The following is a 14,097-nucleotide window of genomic DNA, read 5'->3' as shown; positions in this document are numbered from 1 at the left end:
TGCTTATGTTTTCATCCCCTGTCTAGGTGACATCTTCAGTGCTTCGGAGCCTCGTGTGAAGCACTGCTCTATTGTGCCTTCTGCAATTTATTTGGTTCTGTTCCAGCTACTTCCGGTTGTCGGTTCTAGCTGTCTATTGTAGCGGCCGGTATTTTGGGTCCAGGTCTACGTGCTTGTTGATGGAGTCCATGGATGAGTGCCATAGTTTGTGAAATTCTCTGGTTGTCCTTCGTTTCGCTTGTCCTATGATCGTTGTGTTATCTCATTGCATTTGTGACCCCCGTTGTCTGTGTGTATGGCCACTAGGGACTGCTGGTCATGGCATTTACTGGCTAGTTGGAGTTCGTGGATATGGATTGCTAGTTGTCTGCCTGTTTGTCCTATATAGTTTGTCCTATATCGTCTCTGCATGGAATCTTGTAAGTTACGTTTGTCTTACACATTATGGATTTGGGGTCTTTTGTCCTGGTGAGTTATTGTCTGAGTGTGGCTGTCGGTTTATGGGCTGTCATGAATTCCGGTGGTCAAGAGAAATCTGGATGTCAGTTCCGAGACATTTTTTATGTAAGGTAGCATGGCTAGTGAGTTAGGTCGTGGCATGTCCTCATTGCGTTGTCTGTCTGTCTGTTAGGCACCTGCGTATGAAGTTGGGGGATATCCATCCTTGGCGAATACGCTCAGGGCTCTAAGAAGCTAGTCCGAGGTACCAGTCTTGTGGTTGGAGGAGATATTGGACACACTCCAACATCATACCACTATATAGCCACTGAGACATTAGCGTATGGGCTCAGCATTCTGATGATGAGGAATTTCATCATCTCACGGGCAGCACTGTGGCTTAGTAGTTAGCACTGTTGCCTCACAGTACCAGGGACCTGGGTTCGGTTCCAGCCTTGGGTGACTCTCTGTGAGGAGTTTGCACATTCTGCCCGTGTCTGCGTCGGTTTTCTCCGGGTGTTGCAGTTTCCTCCCACAGTCACAAAAATGTGCAGGTCAGGTGAATTGACCATGCTAAATTGTCCATAGTGTTAGGTACATTAGTCAGAGGGAAATGGGTCTCGGTGGGTTGCTCTTCAGAGTATTGGTGTGGACTTGTTAGACTGAAGGGCCTGTTTCCACATTGTAGGGAATCTAATCTAATCTGTCCTTTGAAGGAACCTCACTTTCCTCAGCCCCTCAATCAGAGGTTAAATCTACCACTCTATACTATGTGAATGTCATAGAAATATACAGCATGGAAACATACCCTTCAGTCCAACTGGTCCATGCCGACCAGATATCCTATATAAATCTAGTCCCATTTGTCGGCATTTGGCCCACATCCCTCTAAAGCCGTCTTATTCATATACCTATCCAGATGCCTTTTAAATGCTGTAATTGTACCAACCTCCACAATCTCCTCTGGTACCTCATTCCATATGAAAAAGTTGCTCCTTAGGTCCATTTTAAATGTTTCCCCTCTCACCTTAAACCTATGCCCTCTAGTTTTAGACTCCACTACCCCCCGGGGAAAAGACCTTGTTTATTTATCCTATCCATGTCCCTCATGATTTTATAAACCTCTATTAGGTCACCCCTCAGCCTCTGATGCTCCAGGGAAAATAGCACCAGCCTATTCAGTGTCTCCCTATAGCTCAAGCCCTCCAACCCTGGAAACATCCTTAAATCTTTTCTGAATCCTTTCAAGTTTCACAACATCTTTCCTTTCGGAGGGAGACCAGAATCGCACACAATACCCCAAAAGTGGCCTAACCAATGTCCTGTACATGCACAACATGACCTCCCAGCTTCTATATTCAATGTTCTGACCAATACAAGCAAGCGTACCAAATGCCGCCTTCACTATTCTATCTACCTGTGACTCCACTTTCAAGGAACTATGGACCTGCACTCCAAGGTCTCTATTCAGCAACACTTCCCAGAACCTTACCATTAAGTGTATCAGTCCTGCTCTGGTTTGTCTTTCCAAAATGCAGCACCTCACATTTATCTAAATTAAATTCCATCTGCCATTCCCTGGCCCATTGGCCCATCTGATCTAGATCCTGTCATACTCTGAGGTAACCTTCTTCACTGACCACTAAGCCTCCAATTCTGGTATCACCTGCAATTTTACTAACCCTGCTGCCTCATAGCGCCAGAGACCCGGGTTCGATTCCAGTCTCGGGCAACCGTCTGTGTGGAGTTTGCACATTGTCCCGTGTCTGTGCGGGTTTCCTCCGGGTGGTCCGGTTTCCTCCCACAATCCAAAAGGTTAGGTGAATTGGCCATGCTGGATTTCCTATAGTGTTCAGAGATGTGTAGGTTAGGTGCATTAGTCAGGGGTAAACATAGGATAGAGGAATGGGTCTGGAGGATTACTCTTCGGAGGGTCGATGTGGACTTGTTGGGCTGAAGGGCCTGTTTCCACACTTTTGGGATTCTATGATCCTCTGTAATAATATTTCCTATGTTCACATCCAAATCATTTATATAAATGACGAAAAGTAGTTGACCCAGCACCGATCCTTGCGGCACACCACTGGTCACAGACCTCCAATCTGAAAAGCAACCCTCTACTATCCTCTGTCTTTTACCTTCGAGCCAGTTCTGTATCCAAATAGCTGTTTTCCCCTGTATTCTGTGTCATCTAACATCTAGATCACTGCCCTCATCAACGGTTGCCTGCTACAAGCCTTGAGGTGATATAGCCAGAGGTGAACAACCTACTTTCACCTTGTTTGAGACAACAGTATGTAGGAGTGAAAAGGAGTGGAGAATATCTCATGGGTTAAATTACTAATTGGTGTTAAGGAAAGTTTTTGAAATGCATTAATTGATTAAATATTTGCATATCGAAACCAAATACTTTCCTAATTGACCATTGGCTAATTAAATTCCCTGAATATTACCACTTTATAGTTCTCGCATTTCTCCCTATAGATTTGCTGCTCTTTATTTTCCTCTCTCGTTATTTCGAGGCCTACAGGGTATACCCATTGATCGTACTCTCTGCATGTCTCTTCAAGAGCATCTCCTTTTCCAAACACTACGATGTCTTCTCTCATCATTAGTATCACCTCATGTTTTTACTTCGTTTCTGTAATGATTGGAACATTGCCAGTCAAGTTGATCTTGTAGAATATGAGTTCCCTGATTGGGGCTGTTAACCTGGTGCCATAAAGAATTCAACACCTAAACCTCTGGCTCTGAGACCTCCTGCAGATCACTGATATTGTGCTCCCCACTCTATGTCTGCAGTTGTATTTACCGGGGTGTGCGTGTGTGTGTCCCTGGGCTCAGGAGTTCATTGAAACAAAGAGTTTGGACATCCCTTGAAGAGGTGTCCGTTCAACTCTGTTCAATGCCTTCCTTTACCACAGATATTATTGGCAGCGACTTGGCCATGGGGACATGAGCATCAGAAGCTATCGTCCTTGAGGCCATCAGTGCTACAAGCAACAAGTCCAGGCTGTGTGATGGGAGTTTTTTGCTCACCTTGCTGTCATGTGGGTTACTGAAATGCTTGCAGCGTTGAATACAGGTCTTCTACAGACCTGTCAGAATGGATCCACCTCTGCTTTCTACCTCCAAGTTACCTCGGTGAAGTTAGGAGACAGCTTGAGCATTAGACATGTGGCTATGACTTTGTAGGCATACACCTCTATCAGGGGAAGCTTAGGTCATGCTCTCTAAATCTCAGTGCTGCTGTTTCCTTGGAACCCTCTGCTACTATCTGCACCAGACATTCTGGCCTAAGAACAGAGGATGCCCATGGGCTTGGATGTGTGATTCTCTTGGCACATCCAATCATTAATGTCACAGATTGTGGTACAATTCAGGGAACGGGGTTACTTGGTGTGTGAGGAAAGGATTAACCTAGCAAGACTTGGTGTCTTAAGCTTTGCATGACACAACGCTGATCTATGTCCTAAATGGCTTGCTTTATGCAGTTTCTTGGTGATAGACATGGCATTCTCAGTGCCTTATCTGAAAGGGAATGTACTGAGAAGGTGTCATGAGTGTGAAATGGTTGGAGTCGCTTGGGGAAGTACAGCAGCTAAACCCAAAGGTTGATGAATTGATAAAGTCATCTGCTCAGAGGTAAGGGTAGATTGGCAACATTGGCTTGGAAGAGTGGACACAGCTGTAGCGCTTGGTTACATAACCCAAAGGGATTGAAAAGGCCAAACCTCATTGGATATACTGTTTCAGTCATTGATTGTGTCAACAATGGGACATGGGAGCAGGAGTAGGCCATTCAGCTCATCAAACCTGCTCTGATGTTCAATACAATTGTGGCTAATTATCTCTTTCAATGGCTTTTCCCTAAATTGTCTCTTCACATTATTAGCATTTAGAGATTTATCAGTCTCTACTTTAAACATAGCCAATGGCTGTAATTCTGCAGGCCTCTTAATGGAGAATTTCTAAGATTCACAACCGTCTTATTTTGAAATTATAATCCCGGATTTTAATATCCCCAACCAGGGAAGCATATTACCTGGATCTACCCTGTCCATCCCTGAAGTATTTTGTAGGCTTCAATGAGATCACCTCTCATTCTTTGAAAGTTGAGAGAATCCCCAGACCCAGTTTTCCCAATCTCTCTACAACGGACAATCCCAACATCCAGAGAACAAGTTTGTTGCATTGTCTCTATCAAAAATTTCCCAGTTCTTGTTCATTTACAAGGATACCAGTGTGAGCGTGGGATTAATTATCCCTTTTAATTGGGCCAAGCATGGATCCAATAAGCGGCTGACTCTACACCCAACCTCCTCTGAGCTGGAACTTGAATCTACACCCAAAGGGGGTCCCAAACCTCTCCATAACCCTGTCCACATCCAAACAAAATACAGGACAAGCTGTGTTCGGAATCAGGCTCGCATTTCTTCAGCCCAAGACAATAATCAGGTCTTTTTTTTCATGATTGTCAATTGTTTCTCTTCTTTCATTCTCCCTAATACCCTCCTGAAAGTCACTTGGTTCCCAGCTCAATAGGTTTTCCTTAAATCCTTCCATATTGATACCCCACCTCAGTATTTTTACTCTTTTAACCTGACTGTAAAATGCTCGGAGCCACTCTCTCAGAAATTCTTAGCTGATTCAATTTGGATTTAAGAACAGATTTTAAGAAGGAGGACCTGAGTACAACTTCTAAATTTTGGAAGTCCTGTAAAAAGAGTACGCAATAATTTTTACTTTTGAAGTATGGAAGAAAGCATGCTTGGAAGAAGATTAAGACCCTGAAAATACAGTGGAATGGGTCGAAGTTTGTACCATTGTGTTTAAATTTCCTGGCCCTTCCCACTCACCTGAAAGTGCTAGTTGACACCTCCATCTAAGAATGGAATGTCTATAAATAATATCAATAAATAATAATCAATAAACAGTTTCTATTGTTGGATATTTTTAATCAAACAAATAAAATTAAACAAAGTATGGGAGCATTAACATGAAATAGCACCAAAGTGGGTATGGTATGGGGTAGCAGTTGAAAGATGTCATTTTTTTTCTTGTTTATCATTAAGATGCATAGAATGGGCACTTGGCTAATTTTTTTTAAATCAACACTGAATAGAGAGATACGCCGTCTTCATTTGACCATTCTCAGCTTTTTTCTGTCCTTTTTCTCCTACCTTTTCTCCCTCTTTGTTTCGCCAACCTGTCCATGATCATCATTGCAGTAGAGATTAAGGAAATTAAAGAGCTCCCTTGGCCCCCTCCTGTGGGACAGCTAGACGATGACTCAGTGAGCGATGAAGGTGATTGCTTGCTTTGCTTTTCCCATCACCCCCCCCTAACTCTGCACAAGCTTGCTTGCATGGAATTGCCTCACACCCCATCATCCCTTGCCCAGTCCCCATACCTGTACCTTTCCACAATGAATTGCCTGTTCCCAGGTTTTTTATATATGCATATACCTATATTTGTGTATTATATATATGTGTACTGCAATATATATGAATCACTTATACTTCAGTATTTAACTCAAAACAATGCTTCAGAAAGCATGGGTCGACTCTGTCCTTAGGTGAAATAAAGGGAGAGTTCCATCTGCTTTCTATTGACTTAATCTTTTGATCTGTGACACATCAAATTGACTGACACAAGAATAAAACTGGCTTCTTCTATCAATCAAAGTCAACATCATATGTGTCTTTTGGTAAACTTTATTTCTTTAGGTATAATATTAAGTTAGCAGATTTACACAACAGTTGTGAAATTTTATTGTCTTCCCATTTTAATTTTAATTTGCAAGTTTTCCAGCATTCTATAACTTTCATCCATTTTTCCTGCCTGTTGTAGCTGAGGACCAGAATCTAGATATTCAAAACTGAAGTCAGCTGCTATTATGTGTAGCTGGCTGCTCAGCAATATCAGAGACGTGCCTCGAGGGAATCTAACCTTCTGGGGCTTTCTGCCTCTTGTGCTGAAGATATATTTTTCACTTCCTTAATTGAATGCAACTCAGAGGGCAGCCTCTCAAGCCGATGTCCGTTCATGCCCTCCAGCGCTGTCTGCTAACAAGCGATCACTGCTACCCGTGGAGGAGCTGACAGCATAACATGGCCAAAATTCAAGGAGCTCAACTGATGGCCTGTTTCACTTCACAACAGCTACGATGTAGCACTGAGGACTTGAACACACAGGCACTTAGTGAATGAACAAAGCATTTGTCTGTGATTTTGCTGCTAGTTTGTTGCCTCGTTGTACATGTTTTAGTGCTTAAGTTGTTTGATTCTTGAATAGTTAACTAAAATCAATTTAATTTTTTTGAAGAATTGAAGGCAGAGCAATAGGTTGTTTAGCAAGGCCTTTGATAAGATTCTGTGTGGTAGACTGATTAGTAACATTAGATCACACGGGATCCAGAGAGAGCTAGCCAATAGGAGACAAAATTGGCTTAACGGTAGGAGACAGAGGATAATGGTAGAAGTGGTTGTTCAGACTGGAGGCCTGTAACCAGTGGTGCACCGCAAGGATTAGCACTGAGAGCACTGATGTTCATCATTTATATAAACGAGTTGGATGAGAATAGAGGAGGCATAGTTTTGGAGCATGTAGATGGCACCAAAATTGGTGATATTATGGACAGTGAAAGAGGTTATCTAAGAGTACAATAGGATTTTGATCAACTGAGCCTGTATGCTGAGGAGTGGTAGGTGCAGTCTAATTCAGATAACTGTATGGTATTGCATTTTGGTAAGACAAACCAGGGCAGGAACTTACACAGTTAATGGTAGGGCCCTGGAGATTGTTGTCCAATAAGAGACCGAGGGGTGCAGGTATATAGTTAATTGGAAGTGGTGTCACAGGGTAGATAGGGTGGTGAAGAAGGTGTTTTGCACACTTGCCCTCATCACCTGAAGCATTGGGTATATGAGTTGGGACATCATTATCGACATTGGGCAGGGTACATTGCATGCAATTCTGGTCGCCCTGCTTCTGGAGAGAATTTATTAAACTGGGAAGGGTGCAAAACAGGTTTACAAGGATGTTACTGAGATTGAATGGTTTGAGTTACAAGGAGAGGCTGGATAAGCTGGGACATTTTTTTTCCCATGGAGAGTAGGAGGCTGAGGGGTGACCTTATAAAGGTTTATAAAATCATGAGGAACATAGACAGGGTAAATAAACAAGGTCTTTTCCCCAGAGCTGCCTGGTGAGGGGGTCCAAAATGAGAGGGCATAGGTTTAAGGTGAGAGGGAAGTGGAACCTGAGGACAGTGTTATCACACAGAGGGTGGTGCTCATATAGAATGTGCTGCCTGAGGAAGTGATAGAGGCGAGTACAATTATAACATTTAAAAGACGTTTGGACTGGTACATGAACAGGAAAGGTTTAGAAGGATATGGGCCAAACTCAGGCAAATGGGATTGGTTCAGTTTAGAAAATTTGGTTGGCATGGACAAGTTGGGAGAAAGTGAGGACTGCAGATGCCGGAGAGTCAGAGTCAGACACTGTGGTGCTGAAAAAGCACAGCAGGTCAGGCAGCATCCGAGGAGCAGGAGAATTGCTGTTTTGGGCAAAAGCCCTTCATCAGGAATCACAGACAAATGCTTTGTTCATTCAATAAGTGCCTGTGTGTTCATGTCCTCAGTGTGACATCACAGCTGTCATGAAGTGAAATAGGCCATCAGTCTAGCCCCTTGAATTTTGGGAAGGTTACGCTGTCAGCCTGACCTGCTGTGCTTTTCCAGTGCCAAACTTTCCGAAATGGACAAGTTGAGCCAAGGGCCTATTTCCATGCTGTATGCCTCTATGACTCTAAATTAATCTAAAAAGTCATTGAGGAATGTATTTAAAAAAAAGCTATATCTATACTTGGAAATCATTTTCAGTCATGTAGTGAAGGGTTGTGATTGCCTGTAGTGGTAATGTATCTGCAGTAGCCAGTCGTGGTAAATTAGCCTGTAAGTTGTTTCCATGGCTGTGTGCAGAGTTATATGCTCAACTTAACCTTGATTAGTTTCTGTAGATCAATCTAGTGTCTTGGATCATTTTCCTATGGCAGGAAGGAAATGGTGGTGGGGTGGCTTTGTTAGAACAGAACAAAGACCATAACACCATTAGAAATAGGAACAGGAGTTGGCTATTTGGCCTCTTGAGCATGCTGCACAATTCAATAGGATCATGGCTGATCCAACTTTCTTCACATCCAATTTCCTGCCCTCTCCTCATGACCCTTGATACCCTGACTGATCAAGAATCTACCTATGTCAGCTTAAATATAAACAAGAACTCTATATTCTGAAAATATACCCCCTGGTTCTAAACTCTCCCATGAGGGGAAGCATCTTCAGTATTTACCATTTCAAACCCCTTAAGAATTCTCTGTGTTACAATGCAATCACCTCGGATTTTTCTAAACTCCAAAGCGTAGAGTCCCAACCTGTTTAGGCTTTGCTCGCGAGCCAATTCCTCCATACAGGGGTCATCCTATTGTACCTTCTCTGCACTACATCCAATGAAATGAATCTTTCATTAAATAAAGGGACCAAAACTGTTCCCAGTGGTTACTTTTTATTTATTTGTGGGATGTAGAAATCGCTAGCTGGCCAGCATTTATTGTCCCATTTCTGGTTGCCCTTGATGGTGGTAGTGAGCTGCCTTCTTGAACCGCTGCTGTAGTACATTATGGATCCAATCAGAGACCAGACTCTTTGGATCGTGTAATGTGTAATGAGGCATGTGTATTAAATGATCTCAGAGTGAAAGATTTCCAAGGAAACAGTGATCATATCATAGTAAAATGTAACATTCAGACTGAGAGTAAGAAGCTTGGCTTGGAATCACCTGTGCTAAGGTTATCTAAAGATAATTACATCAAGATGAGAGCAGAGATGACTAGAGTGGATTAGGAAGGGTGGGGTGGGGAACGGCTATCAGCAAAGATGGTTGAGAAACAATACTTCTTAAAAAATACTTCATGACACATAGTAAAGATATATTCCAGTAAGGAAGAAGAATTCTGGAAAGGGGATAACCCAACATGGTTGATCAAGGACATAGAGCAAAGAACAGTACAGCACAGGAACAGGTCCTTCGGTCCTCCAAACCTGTGCCAACACAGGAATAGGCCTTTCAGTCTAAAACTGCCTTCACTTACAGGATCCTTATCTCTCTATTTCCTTCCTAGACATGTATTTGTCCAAGTGTGTCTTGAATGCTGCTATTGTATCTGCTTCCACCACCTCCTCTGGCAGTACTTTCCAGGCACTCACCACCCTTTGTGTGAAAAATTTGCCTTGCACATCTCTTTTAAACTTCTCTCTCTATCACTCTCTCTTCTGCACCTCTTGCCCCCTCCTCCTCAGACACACCTTGAACCTGTGTTCCAAAGTAATTGAGCCCTCCACCCTGGGAAAAAGCCTCATATTTCCCATTGTGAGGGAGGAAATAAACATAATAAGTAACATTAGAGAACATTTACTAAGGAAGCTCATGGTGCTAAAGGCTAATAGGCCTTTTGAACCTGATTAGGGTTGCATCATAGAATTTTAAAGGAAGCTGCCACAGGGATAGTTGGTGCACCGGTAGTAAGCACACTTCCACCGCACCCGCACCCACCCCCACCCCCGCTCCTTTAGAATCTGGACATATCCCTGGGGATTGTAAAACTGCCAAAAAGGAGGAATAAAACAGCAGGTAACTATAGGCCAGTTAGCTTACTACCTGTCATTGGGAAAATATTATAATCTGTGATAAAGGGCATAATGGTAGATTATTTAGAAAACATAATATAGTCAAGCAGAGTCCACATGGAGTCATTAAGGGAAAATCATGACTAACAAATGTGTTAGAATTCTTCGAGCTGGCAACAAGTAGGATAGATAAATGAAAAGCAGGAGACGTAATATAGTTGGATTTCTAAAAGGCATTCAGTAAGGTATTCTGTATAAGGCTACTTAATATGATAAAAGCATGTGATGTTGGAGGGAGTACATTCATATGGAAGGAGAATTGGGTAACTATTGGAAGAAGAGAGTTGGAATAAGGGGTGCCATTCAGGATGGCAATCTGTAACTATTGGAGTGCCACAGCAATCTGCATTGGGCATACAATTAAATACAATATGTATTAATAACCTGATGGATGGAAGGAAATTTACAATCACCAAGTATATGGATGACACAAGAATTGTTGGGAAGGCAAATTAATAGAGAAGGTTTTCTTTATTTGTTCATGGACTGAGTGTCACTGGCTACACCAGCATTCACTGACCACCCCTACTTGCATGAACTGTGGTAAAGAGCCAGTCGCACTGCTGCAGGTCTGGCATCACGTGTAGACCAGATCAGGCAAAGTTTGCAGATTTATTTCCCTAAAGGACATTAATGAACCAAAAGAGTTTTTACTGTATCATGTGATTACATAGCTATCATTGGACCAGAGGCTTTCTCTGAGATTTTTGTTGAATTGAAGTTTCACAATGGTGGAATACGAATCAGTATCCCATGAACGTTAAACTGGGGTTTCAACTTTCCAACATTGATCTTCGTTTCAAAGGGAATGGTGTATAAAAATAAGGAGGTGTTACTAAATCTATATACAGTGCTACTTAGACTATTTCCTCGAATACCATGAACAGTTTTGGTCCAGAACTGAAGAAAGATATATTAGTTTGTGAAGCAGTCCAGATAATATTTACTAGGTTGTTTACAATATAGGTTGATTTTCTTATGAGATGTTGAGTAACTTGAGCCTGAACTCATTATATTGTAAAAGAATGAAAGGAGACCTTATTGAAACATATAAGATTTTTCGGGTACTTGATAGAGTAGATGAGGCGAGGTTGTTTCCCCTTGTGGGTGAGTCTAACACCAGAGAACATAATCTCGGAATAAGAGATCACCCATTTAAAATGGAGATGAATCTTTGGAATTCTTTACTGCAGAGCACCATTGAGGCTGGGTCATTAAATATATTTATGGCTGAAATAGACAGATCTTTAATCAGCAAGGGAATCAACCTTAATGGGGATAAGGTAGAAAGTGGATCTGAGAATTGATCAACCTTGATCTCATTGAATGGCAGAGCAAATTCAGTGGGCTGAATGCCCTACTTCGGCGATTACAATTTGTGACCTTATGATCAAATTTGAAGTTTCTGAGAGAAGAGTGATCTGTTCAAAATAAATTGGGCTCCAAGTGGAAATGACGCCAGCTAGTATGACAGCATGGTGGCTTAGTGGTTAGCATTGGTTCCTCACAGCATCAGAGACCCGGGTTCGATTCCACCTGTGTGGAAACTTGTACATTCTCCCTGTGTCTGCGTGGGTTTCCTCCCACAGTCTAAAAACGTGCAGGTTAGATGGATTGCCCATGCTAAATTGCCCATAGTGTCCAGGGATGTGCAGGCGAAGGGGATTAGGCATGGGAAATGTATATTTACAGGAATTGGATGAGATGCTGTTTGGAGGATCACTGTGGATTTAATGGGCTGAATGGCCTGTTTCCACACTGTAGGGGTTGTTTTGTTTATGGTCATGATCTTAAACTTCACAGATCATGCCTACTTTGAGTTTTTCAGAATTTCTTGGTAATGTTTCAGGCTTGTCAGTGTAAGGGAGATGAATACAAGGAAAGAGAAAATTTTTCCATCCTATGTTCTCAATTTCAATTAATCTTGGTGACTCAACTTGTTAAGTAGATACCAGAAAGGTTCCTCAGTTCAAACCAAGTTTGATACTCCAAGTCAGTGTGGTGGGGAAATAAAACACTATATTTGTGTTGTATCTATGAAGGTTGTCACCATTCCCCTTTCTTTGACAGGGATTAAGGGACCTATTTATTTTGGTGGTAAAGCATCAACCAGTAGGGAGCCTTTCCAAGAAAAGGATGTTGTTTTAACATGATGTAATTCAATTCGTGATCCGCTTATGAGCACATCTGGGCACCACACCTGAGGAAGGATATATTAACCTTGGAGGGCATGCAACCTGGGTTTGCAAGCAATATACCTGGATTTCAGAAGTTAAGTTATGAGGAAAGGTCATATAATTAGGAACAAAAGTAGAAATTACTGGAAATTCTTAGCAGGTCTGGCAGCATCTGTGGAGAGAAATCAGAGCTAATGTTTCGGGTCCAGTGACACTTCCCTTCCTCAGAACTGGACCCAAGATTCTAACTCTGATTTCTCTCTCCAGATCCTGCCAGACCTGCTGAGAATTTCCAACAATTTCTGTTTTTGTTTCAGATTTTCAGCATCCATAGTTCTTTTGGTTTTTATACAAATCTAAAATTTAGAAGGTTGTGGGGTAATCTACCAAAGTCTTCAAGAGATGGTGCGTGTATGAAAGGAGCTGCCAGAGGAAGTGTTAGAGGCTGGTACAATTACAGCATTTAAAAGGCATCTGGATGTGTATATGAATAGGTAGGGTTTAGAGGGAAATTGGCTAAATGCTGGCAAATGGGACCTGATTAATTTAGGACATTTGATCAGCATGAATGATTTAGTCTGAAGAATTTGTTTCCATGTTGTACAGCTCTATGACTCTATATGGATAAGAAAAGACAGGGTAAATAAAGATAAACTATTTCCACTGATTGGAACTTCTAGAAGTAGGGAGTATAGCATAGAAAATGGGGCCAACCTATTCAGGAGAGATGTTAGGAAGGGCTTCTACACCCAAAAGGTGGTAGATGTTTGGAACTCTTTTCCACAGTGACAGTGGATGCTAGATCATTTGCTAATTCTAAACCTGAGAGAGATACATTTTTTGTTAAGTGAAGGGATATGGGCCAAAGGCACATTTGTGGAATTAGACCACAAATCAGCCTTGGTCTCACTGAATGATGACGCTTAAGGGGCTAAATGGCCTACTCCTGTTCCTATATTCCTAAAACATTTGGATAAAAATTATGTAAGCTCGTTGGACATTGTTACCACGTCTATGAGGATACCTGTGGATATAGATCTTCTCTCCATGAGACCCTAAGATGTTTTGCTTTATCCCAAACCAAGCCTATATGATGTCAGGTAGAGCTTAATGCATTCTCCAACATTAACCCATTTAAAGTCATTGTCCTATATAGTAACTTAGGTTCAGGAGATACTAGGCAAGGCTCCCAATCTAGAGGCCCAGCTGGAGATAAGCCGATGTTGCCAGAGTTGGAGGATTAGAGCTCCAGGGAAAGGCTGAACAGGCTGGGGCTGGGGCTGTTATCCCTGGAGCATCGGAGGTTGAGGGGTGACCTTATAGAGGTTTACAAAATCATGAGGGGCATGGATAGGATAAATAGACAAAGTCTTTTCCCTGGGGTCGGGGAGTCCAGAACTAGAGGGCATAGGTTTAGGGTAAGAGGGGAAAGAGACCTAAGGGGCAACTTTTTCGCACAGAGGGTGGTATAGAGGATAGTGAAAAAGGTGTTTGATATGCTTTCTTTTATTGGTCAGAGTATTGAGTACAGGAGTTGGGAGGTCATGTTGCGGCTGTACAGGACATTGGTTAGGCCACTGTTGGAGTATTGCGTGCAATTCTGGTCTCCTTCCTATTGGAAAGATGTTGTGAAACTTGAAAGGGTTCAGAAAAGATTTACAAGGTTGTTGCCAGGGTTGGAGGATATGAGCTATAGGGAGAGGCTGAACAGGCTGGGACTGTTTTCCCTG

At 42.3% G+C, this 14,097-nt stretch overlaps 1 protein-coding gene across 4 annotated transcripts in view; it reads left to right on the top strand.

Moving 5' to 3' along the window:
* The window catches only part of shdb (Src homology 2 domain containing transforming protein D, b), a 303,397-nt gene that overhangs the window by 201,424 nt on the left and 87,876 nt on the right, over positions 1-14,097 (top strand). For 3 of the 4 annotated variants that reach the window (XR_015751866.1, XM_043720948.2, XM_087976124.1), the window contains exon 5: positions 5,670-5,747. The exons of the other annotated variant lie outside the window; for it this stretch is intronic. Coding sequence is in view for 2 of the 3 variants with exons in the window: in XM_043720948.2 (XP_043576883.1) it covers positions 5,670-5,747 (78 nt within the window). In the remaining variant the exon portion in view is untranslated. The remainder of the gene's footprint in view (positions 1-5,669; positions 5,748-14,097) is intronic. 4 annotated transcript variants of the gene reach the window in all.

Source organism: Chiloscyllium plagiosum, unplaced genomic scaffold (assembly GCF_037043375.1).
Source record: "Chiloscyllium plagiosum isolate Xiang-an unplaced genomic scaffold, Cpla_swu_hap1 HiC_scaffold_28, whole genome shotgun sequence".
NCBI lineage: Eukaryota > Metazoa > Chordata > Chondrichthyes > Orectolobiformes > Hemiscylliidae > Chiloscyllium > Chiloscyllium plagiosum.
This window is presented reverse-complemented; position numbering and strand designations above follow the sequence as displayed.